Source organism: Pipistrellus hanaki, assembly GCF_964339955.1.
Source record: "Pipistrellus hanaki genome assembly, chromosome: 5".
Classification (NCBI taxonomy): Eukaryota; Metazoa; Chordata; class Mammalia; order Chiroptera; family Vespertilionidae; genus Pipistrellus; species Pipistrellus hanaki.
Genome location: NC_140507.1, coordinates 24,418,083 through 24,438,570, shown reverse-complemented (window position 1 = coordinate 24,438,570; position 20,488 = coordinate 24,418,083). Strand labels below are relative to the sequence as shown.

At 44.2% G+C, this 20,488-nt stretch overlaps 1 protein-coding gene and 1 long non-coding RNA gene across 13 annotated transcripts in view; one reads left to right on the top strand and one right to left on the bottom strand.

Annotated features, from left to right (window-relative positions):
- The window catches only part of LOC311623180, a 285,875-nt gene that overhangs the window by 200,995 nt on the left and 64,392 nt on the right, over positions 1-20,488 (top strand). For all 3 annotated transcript variants that reach the window (XR_014795108.1, XR_014795109.1, XR_014795110.1), the window contains exon 4: positions 19,811-19,870. This is a non-coding gene — a long non-coding RNA (uncharacterized lncRNA). The remainder of the gene's footprint in view (positions 1-19,810; positions 19,871-20,488) is intronic.
- The window catches only part of FGF1 (fibroblast growth factor 1), an 89,673-nt gene continuing 76,501 nt past the window's right edge, over positions 7,317-20,488 (bottom strand). For all 10 annotated transcript variants that reach the window (XM_084885021.1, XM_084885030.1, XM_084885029.1 and 7 more), the window contains 2 exons: positions 15,281-15,384; positions 7,317-10,600 (listed from right to left, as the gene is read on the bottom strand). In XM_084885021.1, the coding sequence (XP_084741147.1) occupies positions 10,406-10,600; positions 15,281-15,384 (299 nt within the window). In that variant the 3' untranslated portion in view covers positions 7,317-10,405. The remainder of the gene's footprint in view (positions 10,601-15,280; positions 15,385-20,488) is intronic.

Genomic DNA, 20,488 nt, shown 5'->3' with positions numbered 1-20,488 from the left:
TCCAGATTCCCAAAGACTTGGTGGAGTCGCAAGGCCGAAGGGGACCTTTGCAGTTATCCTGCTCAGAGATAGTGCCTCCAGCAACCCCGACAGTTATTGTCACAGACTAGGCTCCCTGGGAAGCAGACTCTGAGATGAAGATTAGCATGCAGGACGTTTATTAGAAATCGTGAGATCACACTTGTGGAAGAGAAGATAGCAGGATGGGGCAGAAAGAGAAGTTGAAACAGTTTTAATAGAGGCCTCAGTGGACATTATGAGAAATTGTGAAACTGGAAAGATCCTTAGAACTGTCCAAAGTTGAGGCAAAGGGACTGGGCTGTAATGCACCTGTGCAGACTGCCCCAGGGGGGCATGCAGCTGTCCTGACCAAGGCCATCACTGAAGGGTGCTGATGGCAAAGGCCTTTGCAGGAGGGTCACTTCTGAAGGGGGAAACATCAAAATCTACCACAGGTGTCCTTTCAGGCTCTGTATAAAAAACTCCCAATCACACTACCTGTGGCTGGGCTTCCACCACAGTTGGAATGCTCTAGTTGTTAGAAATATTTTTTCTTCATATTAAACCAAAATATATTGCCTTGACAAGTTCCAAATACCTATACTCATTTTGAATACCAGAGCAAGAAAAATAGAGTGACTGCCGAAACCGGTTTGGCTCAGTGGATAGAGCGACTGCCTGCGGACTGAAAGGTCCCAGGTTGGATTCCAGTCAAGGGCATGTACCTAGCTGATCAATGATTCTCTCTCATCAATGTTTCTAACTTTCTATCCCTCTCTCTTCCTCTCTGTAAAAAAAAATCAATAAAATATATATTTTTAAAAATAGAGTGACTCTTGAGCTAAATGAAAAGAGCTCTGGTATCTCATTTAAAATTTTCTCTGAACTAAACACACCCAGTTTCTTCAATTGTTTGTTTTGTGTATATGTTTTTCTGCCCCTTATATTCATCTGTCACCCTCCACATAACATTTTTCTTTATTTGTAAAACTTCATTTAATATGCAAAATCTAGAATGAGATACAATGGCCTATATGAGGCCTGGCCAGTTTAAACTACAGCAGGGCAATTACATTCCATAATTGTAGGGAGGGAGCTTGGACTCAACCAAGATTCGTATATCTCTTTCAAAGGAATTGCTGTGAAGCAAGACCTCTCCAAATATGGATTCATAAAATTGATCATTGGGAACCTAAATGGAAACTCTAAAAGATCATTTTTAGCCATAACTTATTATATAATATGTATAATTATTTTTTTCTAAAAAATAGCAAATGTTTAGTTAGCCCTTATCATATGCTAGATATTGTGCTACTTGCATATTGCTGTAGCTGGTTTCTCTCAGTAGATAGAGCATTGGCCTGGGTACTAAAAGGTCCTGGGTTCAATGCCCAGGTTCCGGACTTGATCCCTTGTAGGGGGTGTGCAAGAGGCAGCTGATCAATGATTCTCTCTTATTATTGATGTTTCCCTCTTTTCTTTGCCTTCTTCTCTGAAATCAATAAAAATATATTTAAAAAAAATACTTGCATATCATCATTTTATTTGATGTTCCCAATAACCCTGTGGGGTTGGGACTATTTGTATCCTTATTCTATAGAGGAGAAAATGGAGGACAGATAGACTAAGTAACTTGCCCAAAGTTACAAGATTAGTAAGTGGAGGAACCAGGATTTCAACTCAGCCAGTGTGGTTCCTGGGCTATCTTCTTCTATATTTGTATATTTCATGGATTTGCGTTAATTTAAATCAGGGAATGACTTAGCAATATGTACTTGAATATACATGGTGGTTTTCAGAGACGCTCAGAGGGCTTAGAAAGACAGAAGCTTTTAAAAAAGGGAAACAAAACCAAAAATACTTGGTTCTGAATTTCATGTAGAGACTTTCTTCACCGCAATAAGCTTTTAAAGGGAAAAGGACCACATTTATTCACCTTTTAATACTGTGTCTAGCAGAGTATCTACATCATGGTTGTGCCAGTGATGTATTGCCTATGCTCCAAATCCATTCTTCTTTGCCACACTGGGCCTGGACCCTCCTTTGCCAGCTGATGCAGCTTCAGGTTTGTCAGCAGAGGGCACTGGAGGGACACTGCGAGAGGAAGGGGCTTTTCTTCAGGGTTATTGTGCTTCTCTTCCTTCTCCTGTGACCCAGTGGCCAGGGGCAGCTTCCTGTGGGAGACTTCGTGGTCCACAACCCCAACACGTTGCTTCCAAAGAGTTTTGCTGGTGCTGCCGAGGCAAGCTCTTGGATGCACTGCAGTGAGATCCGCCCCTGGCCTGTGGGCCACAGCCATACCTTCTCCCATGAAGTCTGCATCTCATCCTCGAGAGGAGACAGCTCTCAAGTTTGTCCCTTCCTTGAGTGCTTTCCAAAGCCTTGGGAAGGCTTTTCCTAAGTCCTGTACCTGCTTCCCTACACCTGCTGTTCCAAGATTCTTTAGAGAGGACTTTACCCCTCTTAGTAGTTAACCATTCTTCCCATTAAACTCGTAGGGGTGTCGAACTCAATCAGAGAATGGGCCAAAATCTAAAATCCAGCCTAAATCGCGGGCCGAATGGTTTACTGAACAGTCATAAACTGACAATGTCATAAACTGACAGCGGAGTGCAGTGATGACAGCGCGGTGCGGGCCACATTGCAAGGCCTGGCGGGCTGGATTTGGGCCGCGGGCCTTGTGTTTGACACATGTGCAAAGTTTCTCCACTCACTGCTCTGGCCGGTTTTGTTCAATGATTAGGGTGTCGGCCCATGGACCGAAGGGTTGCAGATTCAATTCCCAGTCAAGGGCACATACCTGGGTTGCAGGTTTGATCTCAGGGCCCCTTGATGCAGGAAGCAACATCAATATTTTTTTCTCTCTCCTCCCACTCTCCTCCCTTCCTCCCTTCAACTCTCTCTAAAAATCAATAGAAAGATGATGAAACCGGTTTGGCTCAGTGGACAGAGCGTTGGTCTGTGGACTGAAAGGTCCCAGGTTCAATTCCGGTCAAGGGCATGTACATTGGTTGCAGGCATATCCTCAGTGGAGGGTGTGCAGGAGGCAGCTGGTCGATGTTTCTCTCTCATCGATGTTTCTAGCTCTCTATCCCTCTCCCTTCCACTCTGTAAAAAAATCAATTATATATATATATTATATATATTAAAAATCAATAGAAACAGAGTGCCCTTGGGTGAGGATTGACACACATACACTCACAAAAAATTCAAATTGTTGGTGGACCCTGACTGACACAATGGTAGACAATAAACAATGAATGGACGAATGAGTTAGTGAGGGAACTGAGGAAAGAGGCTTCATTTTCACTGTATTGATACTGACTGTTCTGGAGGTCTAGACAGTTCAGGGTAGCCCTCTGCCCTGTCAGACTCTTCCCAGATGTTCAGGTTGCTTGGGAGTTACCCATTTTCAAGCAAGCTATAAAATCCATCTCTCTTCTTCACTTCAATTTAACACCATGTGACAGATTCCAATAGCACCAAGAATAGAGAAACAAGTTTTTCCTCTCTGCACAGCTGCCCTGGATTTGGGATTTTGTCCCATATTATGAGAAACAATCTGGCCAGCCCTAAAACCTGCAGCACTCCCCAGGTCAGAGTCAAGGCTTCTAATGCAGATGTTCTATTTTGAGAAAGCCATAGATTTTACTGTTCATTTCTACAGGAAATTGCTGAATTCTTCACAGTTGACATTCCTAGGCTACAAATAGTCCTGCTTTTACAATGCTCAGAAAACAAGTTAGTATAGAACAACATCCCTGTAATTTATTTTGGAGAAAATGTTTTGGGCTAAGGCATATTAGTAAAATAATCTAACATCTTGCCCTTATGTATTCCTGCGTCGACAAAAAAAAAAAAAAAGTAACACAGTTCCACACAGGGAATGCCCAACCCTTCATTAAGGTTATTAGGAAAGCACATCAAAGATACAGTGAGGTTGTGCTTGTTTACATAATAAATGTTTAGCTGCTGACTGTGTAAATTTAGCCTGTGCGATAGTGGGAAGCTAATGGAGAAGGAAGAAATTTGGGAAGTACCTCCTCACATCACAAACATCCTCAGAAACAGCAGAAGACCCCACAACCAGATCCTGCAATAGATGCATTTCATAAAGCAAAACCACCCTCTAGCTTCAGGCCATGTGTGACCTGGTTTCTCTCTTTAATTTTTTATCTAGGGCAGAAAGCTAGCAGTATAGTATATCACAGTCAATATTTTCAACCGCAGGGTGGGTACAAAATTCCAGAAGGATCCCATAGTTGTTAAGTAAAATTCCCTTCCAACTTGAGAGAATGTTGGGTGAATCGGTGGGACCCGCCTGCTGTCAGATCCCCACCAAAGGCTCTGAGTTCTTGAGATTTGAGAGTCAATGTTAAGTACAGTGGCAGAGGGAGTTTCTTTCCAGGGGTGGAGGGCAGGTTTAAGGAGTAGAGTAGGAAGGCCGAGCACCACTCTTCCTCAGCCGTCATTTTAATTTGAACAATTGTCAAACCCCTAGTCATTTTGAAACGGAGAACATTCAAATCCCACTGCTTGGCTGGGTTTAAGCATTCCTGCATTGCACTACTATTTCTGAAAGTAATTTCTGTTAATTTGTGAAAGTGCAGTTGAAGGCACATCTTTGTTTGATGTGTCATTATTCCCATACTTGTTAATATATCAACCCTAAGTGCTAAGGGTTCAGGATTGCCCTCCCCTGCCCACCCCATAGCTGACAGACAGGACATCTCCCAGATAGATATGAAAAGTGATGACTTCATTTCTGTTTTTCTCTTTGTGGCCCAACTCACCCATAAGATGCCAATGCTCAGCTATCCTAAGCCCCTCAAAGATTTAGAGCATGGAGTTACTCTTTTTAGTTGATTGAGCAAAGATTATAATTTTTTAAAAATATATATTTTATTGATTTTTTTTTACAGAGAGGAAGGGAGAGAGATAGAGAGCTAGAAATGCTGATGAGAGAGAAACATTGACCAGCTGCCTCTTGCACACCTCCTATTGGGTATGTGACCTCAATGTACATGCCCTTGACCAGAATCGAACCTGGGACCTTTCAGTCCGCAGACCGACGCTCTAACCACTGAGCCAAATGGTTTTGGCAGATTATAATTTTTAAATCCCTGGCTGGCTAAGATACATTCCAGTAGTAGCGGCATTTATCTTATGACTGAGTCATGGATAATAAAACTTCTTTTTTGGGTAGATAATAGAGGAGATAAAAAGGTAATTTCCAGAAAGTGACAGAGGTAGGTTTTCTAGCCTTTTTTCTGGTTCAGTCTACTTTTCATGGTTTATTTAGAAACTAGAGGCCTGATGCACGAAATTTGTGCACAGGGGTGGGGTGTCCCTCAGCCCAGCCTGAGCCCTCTTGCAATCCAGGACCACTTGGGAGAAGTCTGTAATCCCGGACCGCTCGCTCCTAACTGCCCACCTGCTCACTCCTAACTGCCCACCTGCTCACTCCTTATCGCTTGGCCTCACTGCTCCTTAGTGCTGCCATAGAGGCAGGTGAGGTTCCGGCCATGGCCTCTGCGCTCACCAGCTGTGAGCCTGGCTTTTGGCTGAGCAATGCTCCAGCTGTGGGAACGCACTGACCACCAGGGGGCAGCTCCTGCATTGAGCATCTGCCCCCTGGTGGTCAGTGTGCATCATAGTGACCAGTCATTCTCATTGTTCTGGGCTTTTATTATATAGATGGTTGTGAAGTAGGAATTTTGGGGGAGAACGAAGAAATGACGTGAAGGTTGTGGGAGTTAGGGAGGGAATGGCCCAAAGTGATGACAATTTCAAAGGAGAGTTGAAGTCCCCAGGGCTGTGAGAGCTGAAATCTGCCAGGACCAGCAGTAGAGGCAGAAGCAGTATCTGTGGAATCTGCGACAGTGCATTCATTTTGCTTGATTCCCAGCAAACCAGCTAAGAGAATTCACCGAACCGTTAGGACAGATGGTTTCTGGGTAGCAGGATGTTTCCTTGTGTTGTTTCTTTAAGAACAAACTGTGTCTTTGAAAACACTAACATCATCACACAGGATTCTAATTGAGTCTCGTTGTCTTTGGGAAGGAGCATGTTTACTTTAAGCCATGTTTCAAACTTTCAATGTGGCCCAAACTGTTGTGTCCCAATTTAATGGATCTTGACCAGCATATTTTAGTGGAATGTAATATAATAGAAAAATGTGAGTGCATCTCATATATGTAGCTTTGTGACATTTTTTTGCTTTAGTTGTAAGTATGTACAAGAGTATGTATGTGCTGGGTTGTGATGGAAAAAGTCATTCTTAGTGTGGATCAAGCTCTAAAAGGGAGAAAGATATTGCTGTAGGCAACTTGAAAAAGAAACAGAGGGATTGATTGTGGTGTGTAATTAGCAGAGTGAGCAAACACTGCTCATCTTCTGTTGTTGTTAATCCTCACCTGAGGATATTTTTGCATTGATTTTTAGAGAGAGTAGAAGGGAAGGGGAGAGACAGAGAAAAACATCAATGTCAGAGAGACACATCAATTGGTTGCCTCCCACATGCACCCCAACCAGGGCAGGGGATCAAGCCTGTAACCAAGGTACATGCCTTTGACTGGAATCGAACCCAAGTCCTTCAGTCCATGGGCCAAGGCTCTTACCCACTTAGCCAACCCGGCTAGGGCTGGCTCACCTTTCTTTTATTGGTTCATATGCATGTGTGCGTATGGGTACATGTGCACATGTGTAAGTGCAAGTGTTTATGTGCATGTATATACATGTAAGTGAGTGTGCATGTGTGTGATATGATTCTGCCATGATGTTTAGGCCACTGAACTTTCTGCTAAGAATAAGGAATTATACGATTCAGAAGTTTAAGGAGACATTGCTTAGCATGATAATTTCAGAAAATCTCCTGGGGAAATGAATGATTTCACATCAAGACTCTTGAGATGTAAGAGGTGCGCCTCTGACCATTGAATTAAAATTGTAGATACGACCTTGAATCTTTTTCAGGTGACAGTATCTTTGCCTAAGCATAAGCCGGTCAACTCTGCAATAGGTAGGAGCATAATTTTGCGTGATTTATATTATGAAGCTAAAGTGTCAACTGAGTTACTTACGGTGCTTGGCTCTTCAAGGGGCAAATTTCCTGAATATATTTCTCTAATGGGTTCCTAGGAACTCACCAATATTTCCTTAGGTTTCTGAACAAAATGAAAACGGTTGCTGCCTTACCTTTTCCTATCAGCCTTAAAGTTTCTGATGAAAGAGCAGCCACACCTCAGGGATGCCAGGGAAGTCCTTCCATAGGGAGATGAGGCACCGTGATGCAGAGAAACTCAGAGACATTATTACCTCTTAGAACATTTATTAATACTTGTAAGGTGGAAGAAAAAAAAGAGAGAGAGACAGTGATGTAAAATGACAGGCATTTTCTTCATCAGAGATCTGCTTTGCAGCCCAGGATGGCCTCGGCATTGTGTTCTACAAGACTGAGGGCTTGGGCTCCATCACCTCCCATGCAGAGCAAGTACCTGATCTTCAGTAATACAGGATGCTCTGGCTAGTTGTTGTAAGTGCACACTATTGGCCATAGGAGGCTTGGCTATCGTCCATTCCAAGGAAACAGATCACCACCACCTCCACCAGCACCAAACAACCCCGAGCACACACACTCCTGATGCTTTGTACAGAATGCCAGGCAACTTGTAACATTTGGCCTGAGGGTGAACCCACACAAGAGGCACGTGACAGGCAGAGGGCCACAAAACTGACTCCAGGAAGAGAGAGAGCAGCAGGGATACTCTATGTCTAAGGAACTAGAGCATGTTCAGATGAAGTGGGGGACTGCTAACCACTCACTTCCTACCAGATCTGCCAGGCTCTTTCCCTGACATGGTTCTTCAGGTGCAAATGTTAGGTTGACCTTGCCATGTCTTCTGACACTGATAGGGGCTTATCTTATGCTGGGGGTTGCTAATTCTTCCCAAACCTGGGTTTCTGGGACTAACTGTTTATTCAGCAGGAACCTACAAAAGTCTGTTTTTACTTGATGGGTGGAAATCAACCCACAGCATCTTTCATCATACATCTAATGCCCTGGAAAGAACACAGCATCAAGCCAGGCAGACAAGGTGCTTTGAGACCTCAGTACCCTGTACAGTGCCAGGCACACAGTGGCACTTAAGTGTTCATTGAACGAATACACGAGTGATGACTGGTCTGGGGGGTCGAGGTCACAGTAGTGTTTCTTCTATAATGCTGTGGGTCTCTGAAACCACACACATCTGCCTCACCTGTTAGCAACAGCATTTACATTTTCTTGGCCAATGTTACACTTGAATTTAATTCACATATTAGAAGTTATGGACCATTATAAATATCTTGGATTTCCTCTCTGAGTACCTTTTTTCTGGCCAAATCTTCATAGTAAATAGATGTTAAGCCACACTGTGCTATCCCCAACTTGCCTGCAAAGATTTACTAATATGAAATGGAATCGTCTTATCCAAGTTACAAAAAATAAAAATAAAAAATTACACAATCGTTTTGCTGTAGACACAAACGTAGGACGGTATTATTCACAATCGTTTTTAACCCGGTTCAGTTCTCAGTTCCACTGCTGCTTCGAACCTTCACAAATTGTCATTTTTTCTTCCATTCTCCATATGATGGAATTGTTTTTCAATTAATAATCCCTTCCATTCCTTATAAAACATGAGCTAACACTCGCATCAGTTTCCATTCACAATTGCCACATCATTGCTTAAGAAATTCCCATTTTTCAAAGAAAAATGTCTAACAGCACGGTGGGAAATAAAGGAAAACCTCACTTTACAGGTAAATGGAGTATAAGTGGTAGATAACTGAGTAGCTTATACATCATATCCTATTATTATTGTCGTTCTCAATGGCTGGATGCTAATCAGTTTAACTGCCTTTGCGCTATATATTTTTTAATGTGATTAAAACGTACAGTCTCACAGTAAATTTAAATGGCTTATTAAAGGCATTAACAGGGCAACGGTATCATATGTCAAAGATGAATGGTGTTTCTAATTTGCTAGCCACTTGGGTCAGGTTTACTTTAAGCAGGAAGCATATTTATACAAGTAATGGTCACACAAATGGTCTCTTGGGAAAAGCTGTTGGTGCGGGTTTAACATTTTTGAAGGATGCTTTTGTTTATCTTCTAAACGGGCATTTTATAGGCAATGGGCCAAAGCGCCTGAAATACCTGCTCCTTCACAACTGCGCGATGTGCCTGAATGCTGCAGTGTTTTTAAGGATGAGGAGAGGGGGCCGGGTTGGGAAGGTGGAGCCACCTTCATTTGACTGACATTCTTCCAGGACCACAACTCAACGTATGGTGGGCGTCTGCAGCAGCATCAACGCACCTGGAGCTTGTTAGAAATGCCAAAACCGCACCTCAGTCCCATTCAACCAGAATCTACATTCAAACAAGCTCCCCCATACGGTGTGTGAGCACTGCCCTGGGACCCCAAAGCCTCTGCCTCCAGGTGGCTAAGCACACCTCCTAGCATCACTTTCTCTTTCTTTCTCACTTCTAGGATCATCCTCTTCAGAGGACAACCACCTCTCAGCCCCGTTTCCCTTTCTTTCTCATCACTGACACACCCACTCCCAGGACCCAAATGAATTTCCCAACATCTGATGCCCTTGAATCAAGAACCCACTTCTCCTGCTGGCCAACTGACACTCCCCAGAGGCTCCCTGTCACCTAATGACCTTCGGAAAGTCAGGGCTTCGTCAGGGCTTTCAAGGCGCCGCGTTCATTGGCTTTCCCGTGCCTGAGCCCCCCATCCTTCATCGATTCCGCACTGAGATCCCTTCCTCCTCAGCCGTCCACCAGCACGCAGTCTTCCCTTGCCAGTGCAATCCCTCCCGTTCTCCTGAAAGGACTTCTTCATCCCTGTTTCTACTCGAGGGGCGCTGCCTTCCTCTAACCTAGCCAGCAGCTGCTCTCTAATATTCGTGGGGGATCGAAAGGGTGGAAGGGAGCCCTGCCCGCTGTTTGAGGGAACTGCTGTGGACAGGGTTTACTCGGTGGAGGGAACCGGATGCAGCTACCAAAGGACCTGCTCGGCAGCCCCCTGAACACACTTCTTTTGGCCCCACCTTTGCCTTGAGAGGCTCAGCCTGCAGCAGGTGCCCAGAGGCCAGTGGACCTCCAAACCAGACCCAGCCTGGCCAGCCGATTGGCCCCTAGAAGCAATTTGGTCCCCTCTGTTCCAAACTGGTTGGGGGTAAAGGGCTCTGCAGGAAAACGAACGGGGCATTTTAGAAGCGCGTTGCTTACAATGTCAGGCTCTGAGGGCCAGGAGGGGTTAGCGCAGCCAATGGTCAAGGGAACAATCTGGGGTCAGCCGGCGAGGACCCCTTCAGGCTCCTCTGGAGTGGTCAGCGCCCAGAGCAGACCGCTTTAATCAGAGGAGACCGGCAGGGGGAGAAACAGGATTGCTTTCTGGCCATAGTGAGTCCGAGGACCGCGCTTGCAGCTTCCGTTCTTCTTGAGCCCGACGAACCAATTCTTCTCCGCGTGCTTCTTGGACGCGTAGGTGTTGTAATGGTTCTCCTCCAGCCTTTCCAGGAACAGGCAATCCTCGCTGGGCGTTTGCTACAAAGATGCAACCGAAAGAGAGGAGGATGGTTAGGAAGTGGTTCTAGGCAGGGTTCCTCTGCTTAACGCTGTGTGCCCTTGGGCAAATTACCCAGGCTCTCTGGGCCTCTGGTTCTTCTTCAGAAACATTGGGGTAATAATGGAGCCTGTCTTTGGGCATGGTAATGAGGACTTAAGACAGGACTCAGCACCTAAAGAGCCTTCAATGCACACCTGCTGTTATTGGAAGGTCCCCTGCCATTTGTTGTCCTCAGGACCCTATAGTCTGCCCCTGGGGAGGGGGCTGGGCTTTTGTCTCTGTAGAGGCCTGGCAGCTAGATAGGCATGGCCATGAAAAATGTCCCAAACAGGTAAAAGCAGATGCCGATGCAGTGAGGGCTGTTAAGTTTGAACTTAAAGAATAACTGAAAGACCACTAATATTATTTTCATCCTGGTGATTTTCATGAACCATAGCGGGATAGTACCTTAGTGTTGTGAAGACCATCAATGCTTGCACAAAATGTGCCCTAAGCCCCAAATCTATCCTGAGACCTAACGTGTGTGTGTGTGTGTGTGTGTGTGTGTGTGTGTTTTAATGAAAATAGATTTATCTTCTAATATTTATAAAGAGAATTGTACTTTTTAAAACTTAAAATTTTACTTAAGGGGAGGTGCGGGGGGGAAGAGATCAACCAATGAACTCATATGCGTATATGCAGAACCCATGGACACAGATAGTGAAGGCCTGGGGTGGGAGTGGGGACAGGATGGGAGAGATCAATGTGGGGGGAAGGAGGACATATGTAATACTTCCAACAATAAAGATTTAAAGAGTTTGTTGGTTTTTTTTTTTTTACTTAAAAGAAAAACAAGCCGAAGCTGGTTTGGCTCAGTGGTAGAGCGTCGGTCTGCGGACTGAAAGGTCCCAGGTTCGATTCCGGTCAAGGGCATGTACATTGGTTGCGGGCACATCCCTGGTAGGGGGTGTGCAAGAGGCAGCTGGTCAATGTTTCTCTCTCATCGATGTTTCTAGCTCTCTATCCCTCTCCCTTCCTCTCTATAAGAAAATCAATAAAATATATATATTTAAAAGAAAAACAAAACAAAACAAAACAAAAAAAATGGCCCAAAGCCCGCCACCCAGATAGAGACAAGGGTTAACAGGCGATAAGCATCCTTCCTTGCGTCCTTATGTACGTCCGCACAGAGTAGATAAGGCTGGGTGGCTATAGACTTACGATGCTATCAAAATGGCATACTATGTCTGCTGTTTCAAAAACTGGCAAAAAGCCTATGAAAACATTCAATCTCACCAGCAAGAAAACGCAAATTTAAAAAAACGATTTAACATGCTGGCCATGATATCTGCAAGGAGGAAAAAGACAAGTCTGAGTATTGGTGAGAGTGTAGGAAACACGCACTCGCCTGCGCTGTTTTTGAGACGCATTGTGGAGGCTTGCTGAAGGTAGTCGGACAATGTGAATCAAAGGTTTAAATATGCACTACCTTTGACCCAGCAATTTCACTCCTCGGAACAGTTAGGAGATAGTTAGCAAGTGTAAAACTGTATTTTCAAGGATGTTCATTGGATATAATGGTAACAAATTGGAAGCAACCTAAATATGCACAGAAAGGTGATTGGCTAAGTAGGTTGTAGTACATACATACTGTGAGATCCAATTCAGTTGTAAATTTATTAAGGTGGAAAAGAATTCCAAGATATTCAGTAGGTCAGTTATTATCAATAATTACTTTTTCACTTGGGATGCATCTGTTAGAGAGTGGGAGGAACCCTAGTTATTCGAACTTCCTATTTGTCAGGATTGTATATAGAAAACATTCATTATATTTGGATAGAAACCAGTTAGGTGCACTAAAACACTTATGCTGTATATCGACTTGGCACCAATTCCGAGTCGCAGGGTCTCTATAGTATCTCTTCACCCACAGTGGTTGGGGAGCCCCTTTCTGTTGTGTAGTGTTCTCTGTTTGTGGGCACTTTTGCCTGTGAGACTGTGAGCCCTCCTGAGGGAAGAGAAGGGACCTTGTCAGCCCTCTGTCTACACTACAGCCAGACTCAGAACCTTGGAAGTGATAGGTGCTTGCCAACGAGGTGGTGCCTTGAATGGGACTCCTGAGATCAGGTAGAGGCCTCAGAGAGGTTATCTTCGATTAGCAAGGAACTCCATCACAGGAAGCCCGCTGCTGCTTATTCATCTGAAGTCTAGAGCAGTGACAACGGGGTGAGACACTGGATCACTTTAGAGCAAGGTATAGTTCATTGGGTGACTCTGATGCCTCTAAAGGAACTTACCCAGACATTGGTGTTTGATGCACAGTGTCAGGAGTGGGAGGAGGTTGGCAGTTTGGGACCTGTCTGGTTTGCCCACTCCCCCATGTAGGGAGGACTCAGCCCATGACACCTCTCAGTGGACATAAGGCCCCTGTTCTGTGACAAAGTAGAGGACGGCCACACCCCACACCTGATGTCTCTATTCCACCACAGCAGTAGACACACACAGAAAGGCTGAGTCAGAGGCTGAGTCAGCAAGGCAAATCGGAGGTGCTGTCTCTGGCCTCTACACAGGATTTGTCAGCTCTCATGCATCTGGAGCAACGCCAAGGGCCTGGGGAGTGACAGCTGATTCATGGCAATTGTTTTCATTATTTCCTTTTTTATATTTAGCATGCTCGCCTCCCAATTACAAAGGTGACATATACCCACTGGAGAAAATTTAGAAAACATAGGAAGGCATTCACATATTATAAAGTTAGCCTTTTACCACCTCCAGAGATAAGTGAATGAATGTTTTGGGATATAACCTCTTGAAGTTATTTTTAAAAATAAATATGTCCTTTTCACGTACACATAAATTTGTACCAGGATGGACTGATGCCAAAAATCGGTTAAGGTATGAGGTAGAGCTCTGAGATATGTTAGAACCGGTCTTTATCAATGGGAAATATAAAAATGTTGAGGCCTCATATATTAAGATCACCGTCTGAATATCTTAGGCAAATTACAGTGACAGCCAGGATGATGGCAGCTGGGGGATAAAGGGTTTTTGGAGCCTAGAGAAAATCAGATTTGAGGAGTCTCCCCCAATATTTTTATATGAGTAAAGGAAGTTATAAACTTCAAAACATTTAATGGAAGAAAAAGCCATAAAACTAACATATATCCTATGAAATAATGAGGGCAAGGGATGTGTAAACTGAATGTTTCATAGCCACTGTTGATGGAGCGTCTCCCATGAGCTAGCCATGCTGTGGGGTGGGTCTGTTCATTGTCATTCTGTGTGGTTTTTTTTTTTTTAATAAGTACTACAGTACTTATAAAAAACACTATATGCGGATTGGTACTGTCCATTACTGTCCTCATCTTAGACAAGGCTCAAAAGGGGAGTAATTTGCCAGAGTGGCAGAGGCATGAGATTCAATTATGAGCCTGCACGTGAATGACTGATTGGCCAATTGATTTTATTAGCAATTGAAAGAACTACTACCTTAAAACACACACCACTTACTCCCTATGTAGCAGCCACTGCCTGGCTCCAAACCCTTTAAAGTTGTCCCACTTGGTCTGTATTTCAGTCAACAGCCTAGTAGAGACTACCTGTAACTGTGATCGCATCTCCTGACCCCTAGTGGGGAGCATGAAAAAAGCTGAACTTCGTTCACATCCCAAATTCTGGCTGATGATGGCTTCAGAGAGGGTTTCCTGTGCCCACTGCCTCTTGACAATTCATTATGAGTTCAAGGGAGCCCCAGACTACACCCCCCACCCCCTCAACCCCCGATGCCTTCCTGTAGACATGCATCTTACTAAAAAGGAAGAAAGGACTTTGGTTTGGGCTATGAGTTACAGCCAAGCCTTAATTATCAGTTGTTAAGGTACAGAGAAAGGGTCATTGAAACCCAGAAATAATTTCAAGACCTGGGGCCATTGGCTTCAGCTCTCTTTCTCATCATTTTTTTTTTTTTTTTTAACTAGAGACACCAGTAAGGAGAGAGAGAGAAAAAAAATCAGATTTCCTCTGTTTCTGTTCCTTTCTCACAAAGACCACCATTAACAGAGTCAAACCTATATAAAGCACTCACCAGAAGAGGGCTGGAGAGGGTGATGCCGAGGATGTTAGCTACTGAATAAAGTCTTTGTGCCTCTCCAGGGCAGGGATGTGGTTCATTCACCTTCACCTCCCTATCAGTCCCTAACTGTACTTTGACACAGGAGGCATTTGATAAATGTTTGCACAATTGGGCTATTACATGTTTTATTTAGGAGACCCTTTCCGAGTGCTGTGCGTGACATGTTCACTATGAGGCTCTGGGCTCTGCAGTTCTTATAAAAAGCACAGGGGACACGCCTATCACATGTAGCGGGGACTCAAGAAAGATTTCTGGAATGCCTGAGTGAAGCGGAGCTAGGTATTCTGGGATGAGTGATGGATGACTTACCAACATTTCAATCAATGTCTCCCCTATGTGATAATACGTTTGAGTATTTTGAGAGAATACCACAAGACACTCTTTTATGTTTGTGCCTAAAATAAAGGCAGGGTAGAATCCCACTGGGGAAAAAACCAAACAAACAGAAGCTAATTGTTGCTTTATAGTGTGTATCACTCAACGTGACAAGATTTCTGGAAACCTCAAACCTCGGCCATGTCTGGAAGCGTGTCAGCCTCATACTTACTGAGCCGTACAGAAGCCCGTCGGAGTCCATGGCCAAGTACTGACCACTCTCGGTGCTCTTTATATACACCTCCCCCACGCTCTCCGCACTGAGCTGCAGCTGAACTGGAATAAAAATAACACGGGCAAAAGTAAATAAACACGAGGCCTCTGCCAGCAGGGCCCGGCGGCCAGGACAGTTAGCCACGGAAAATTCTGCTCATTCATTTCAGAGCCTCAAGGATGAGCCTCAGATTAATCAAAACATAGAAATACAGTTCCCTTTTCTTTGCCCTCCAAAGAAAGCTGTCCACTGGGAATCATGCTCTTGAGAGAAGGAGAGATGGAGCCGGGGTGCCCACCCATCCCCGTTTGTTACAAAATCCCCCGGGGTGCGCTTTTCACGGAGCCTCCCTCCGTTCTCTCTCTGTGTCACCTGGAGGGAGGTAACCATGGGAGGAAGCCCCATTCACTCCCTGGGCTCCTGGTCCCAGCCATGCGGGGTGCTGTACCGTGGGCAACTGGGCAGCCTGAGTGTGTTCTCCTTTGGGGGTGTTTCTTTTTACAGCCTGGGCCTTCTAGGAATGGGAGATGCTTGTGGACAGATTGAGTCAACCCCCTATCTTCTGAGGCAATCAAATGGGATAGAGGCAGAGGGAAACCCTGGCTTCTCATTGAGAGAATGACCCACTTACCTGGAATTGCAGGGATACAGTGGTTCTTACCTGGGGGCGATTTTGGTATTTTGGGGGGGGGGGACATTTGGCCATGTGTGGAGACCTTTATGGTTGTCCCGCCTGGAGGGGGATGGTACTATTAGCATCCAGAAGGCAGAAGTTTAGCAGCATCCCACAATGCACAGGGAAGCTCTTCACAATAAGGAATTATTCAGCCCCCAAAAGTCACTAGTGCCGAGGCTGAGGGCAAGGATGTGAATTGCCCTGAGTTACTCTCTCCCCATTTACACCAACTGCCCACTGCTGGGTACCTAGATGGAGTCCAATGTCATCTGATAATCATTCATTTGCCCATGGTGGCTGCGATGGGGAATCAGAATTAAATTTGGACTCTTCTGGACAATTCTTTGGTCATCAAAACCATCGTTATGACTAGGGGTGGAGTCTAGACCAGGGATCAGTGAGCACTCAGTGGTTGCACCAGAGGATGAGCTGGCCTCTCGGAGGCTCAGCTTTGTCAGAGGCCAAGGGGCAGGGGGAGCTGGAGAGACACAGGGCTTTGGTTGGCCCATGTAGACCTCTCATCACCTTTTCCTTATTTTCCCTTTTTGTTTAATTTCTTTGAATAAGAATTATATTCCCATGTTTCAAATCTGGAAACAATATACGAGGAGACCGTGAAAAATCTCCCCCACCCCGTCCTAGCCTCCCATTTGCAACCAGTGGGGATACAGCAGCAAACAGTACAGATGAGGCCCTTGTCCCTCCTCCCAGAACCTTCTCCTGGGGAGACAAAGGCAACCAGGAAACCCCTCCAAGATATATTTGAGGTGAATTCTTCTACTCAAATTTGGTGCATATATGAGCAAATATATGTCTTATCTCCTATCTCCTGCTTTTTTTTTTTTTTTTTTCCTCAAGTGGTAAGATACTAGACCAGAGGTTCCCAAACTTGTTTGTGCCGTAGACCCCTTGCCATGTTTTTCGGTTTTGGGTAGACCCCCTACTTACCTGATATTGATTTTTTTGTAAATTTCTAACTGTAGTGAAGTTTAGTGTTAAAATTAAATAAAAAATAATGTACCTACTTTTCTCCGGCATTCTCAAACAAAATAACACTGATTCACTATAATTTGTATGATAAACTACCAGTTTATATTTTTTAAAATATTTTCTCAGCACTTTCCTATTCAAGATTCAGGAAACGAATGAACGTATTTTTCTCACATTCATATTTATAGAGTGACGAATTGAACAAGTCAGTGCAAGTTCGCGAAGCTTTGAGACAAAAATTGGCAAGAATGTTTACTGCGCGTATGCTTGTAACAAGATGATACTGGTATATCATTATGTGCAGGTTTTTATCCTACAACTTACACAATTTTATAAACATATATAATAAATTTTTTACTTCATAGGTACTTTTATAAATAATTTATATGTTTTTATATTATAAGATAATATGATGTAAGTAAATAGGTACTATCAGTGTATGTTGAGATCCACTATCGTGGACCCCATTCTCATTTCATGGACCCCCCAATTTTTTTTCCGCTGACATAGACCCCTTTCAGGTTGTCATAGACCCCTGGGGGTCGATATAGACCACTTTGGGAATCACTGTACTAGACGCACAGTTCTGCAGGTTGGGTTTTTGTTTGGCTGGCTGGTTGGTTGATTTCCGGCTTAACAACTAATTGAAAATCTTTCCATTTCAATACTGAAGGAAATAACCTCACTTTTTTTTTTTTTTTTACTGGTTGAATTGTGTTCCATTATGTGGCTATACCACAACTATTTAACCACATCCCTATTAACATGCCTGTATTTTCTCATGTCCCTCTGTTTCCACTTCAAGGGGGATACCTAGTAGTTACATTACCGTATTGAAGATGCAAGTTCCTTGTCTCTGGAAGTCTTTGCTACAGAGCCTCTTGTAATGTAGTTTATCTAATTCATAGGAAGGAAAATGGAAGCCACCGGCTTTCTTTCCCTCAGGCCCTCCTCACTTCAGTTAGCTCTGAGAGAACAGGCCGAAGGGTCTCCACTGTGACCTGGGCCCTCCCTGTTCTAGGTTCAGATCACACCTCTCGCTTCATCCATCAACTCCTTCAACACACCCCGCTCCTTGCCCCTTCAGGGTCTCTGCAGTGCTCTACCCTCTGCCACCTTCTGCGCCCTAATACTCATAAAGTTGGTCCTTCTCCTCTCCCAGGCCTCAGCCTAACACCCTCTCCTCAGAGAGGGCTTTCCCACCCAAATACCCTATGACACTCCATGATACCCTTCCCAGCCCCAACCTCACTATTCCTGCCACTGTCAACTTGGTCCCCACATCATCATCTTTTTCTGCCCCTTGTTGTTGTTTTTTTTTTTTTCATGTCACTTCATACAAAATACAATTTTTAAAAATTACTTGGAGGGTTACTCATTTATTTCTACCTCCCCAGGAGAATGTGCAGACATCTTGTGTGGAGAAAGGGCAGGGCTCTTGTCTGTCCCGTTCCCAACTAGGTCTCTAGCACCTCCGGCAGTGCCGTGCCCTCAGGGGACAGACAGTATATATTTGTTGAATGAATAATATTTTGCTAATATTTGCAGAGATGACTCTGCTGGTCCATCACCAATAAGCTGTGAGCTTTGAATTATGTTTCCAACAACACCTTGTAGAGTGAAGTAAGATGAGACTTGAGAGTTGTGAGGCTCAAGGCTTTTACCACCCACCCTCTGTGTGACCTTGGCCAAGCTATTTAACCTCTAGGCCACAGTCTCCTTACCCGTAAAATGAGAGGAATATGGATTCAGTCTCTACGGTTTTTCTAGCTCTAACAGTCTACGAAACAAGTAAATATTGATAGCAATACTGTAAACAATAGGATATTATTGGCAATAAAAAGGAACAAAGTACTGATGTATGCCACAATGTGGATGACCCTTGAAAACATGCTAAGTGAAAGAAAACATTCACAAAGGACCACAGATTTTGTGAGTCCATGTGAATGAGATGTCCAGAATAGGGAAACCCATAGAGATAGGAAGTAGATAGTGGTAGCCAGGGACTGGGGAGGGGAGTGGGGAGAGAGAAGGGAGAATTATAGTTAGGAGGTAAAAGGCTTCTTTCTGAAGTTACAAAAATGTTCTCAAATTGATTGTGGAGATGGTTGAATACTCTGAATGTAAAAAAAAAACCACACACACACACAACTGAATTGTTCACATTAAATGGGTGAATTGTATGGTATGTGAGTTTAATCTCAATAAAGCATTTAAGCCAAAACCGGTTTGGCTCAGTGGATAGAGTGTCGGTCTGTGGACTGAAAGGTCCCAGATTCGATTCCCCTTGGTTGCGGGCACATCCCCAGTAGGGGTTGTGCAGCAGGCAGCTGGTCGATGTTTCTCTCTCGTCGATGTTTCTAGCTCTCTATCCCTCTCCCTTCCTCTCTGTAAAAAATCAATAAAATATTGTATATATTAAATAAATAAATAAATAAGTAAAATATTTAAGTACATCCCCCAAGGTTTCATTTATGGTTTTCAGAGAGCTTGCTATCAATTTCTCAGCATAATCCTGTATATTTAAGAGAGAACAAAAGAGGGGGATAACCATTTATTGCAGCTGTAAGGTGCCAGGCAGCGAGCATCCAAGTTTCTATCTTGGTATAGATAGTGTCAAATTAGAGTGTAGGCTCCATAATCAAACTGCATGGGTTTAAATTCTGGCTCGGCTGTGGTGTTAGCTGTGTGATCCCGGGGCATGGTATTTACCTCTGTTTCCTTATCTATAATGATAGAACCTGCTTCATGGGGTTATGAGGATGAGGTGATCCAGGGCATGGGAAGTGCCCATGACTAACTGTCGTTTTCTCTGTGCTTAGGTGACTTCATCGCTCCTCACAGCCTCCCCCGGAGGAAGGTGGCACTGCTCTGTCCTACAGGTGAGAAGACTTAACGCTTGGTGACAGCATGATTTATCCATTGTGATACTTATAATCAGGGGTAAAACCATGACCCAGGTCTAAGCACTCCAAGCATCCTGCTTTATCCTCCCTTTCATAAAACATTTGTCCAAATGAAGCTGTACTCACTCCCCAAATAGACTCCCTTGTGTTCAGGGTCAGACATGTGCAAGATGGTGGTGGTCATCCATGACCTTCTTGTAGCCATAGCACACGAGTGACGTTAGTCCCTGGGACTTTTTTTCCATCGAGCATCTCCATTTGTCGGTATTTAATTGAACACATCAAAGGTGCAACAGAAACCCCAAGGGGCAAATCCTTTGAGGCAATCAAAGAAGATATTTTCTTAAAATAGACTTTATCTTTCAGAGCAGTGTTAGGTTCACAGCAAAATCGAGCGGACGGTACAGAGATTTCCCATATACTCCCTGCCCCGCAAATGCATAGCCTCCACCACGGTCAACATTCCCCACCAGAGCGGTGCATTTGTCATGACTGATGGACCTGCACTGACACATTGTTGTCACCTAGGAAGATTTTTACAAGGCTCTCGATTTCCTAGTTCGTTTCTGTTCTCTGCCTTAAATAGTTCCCATT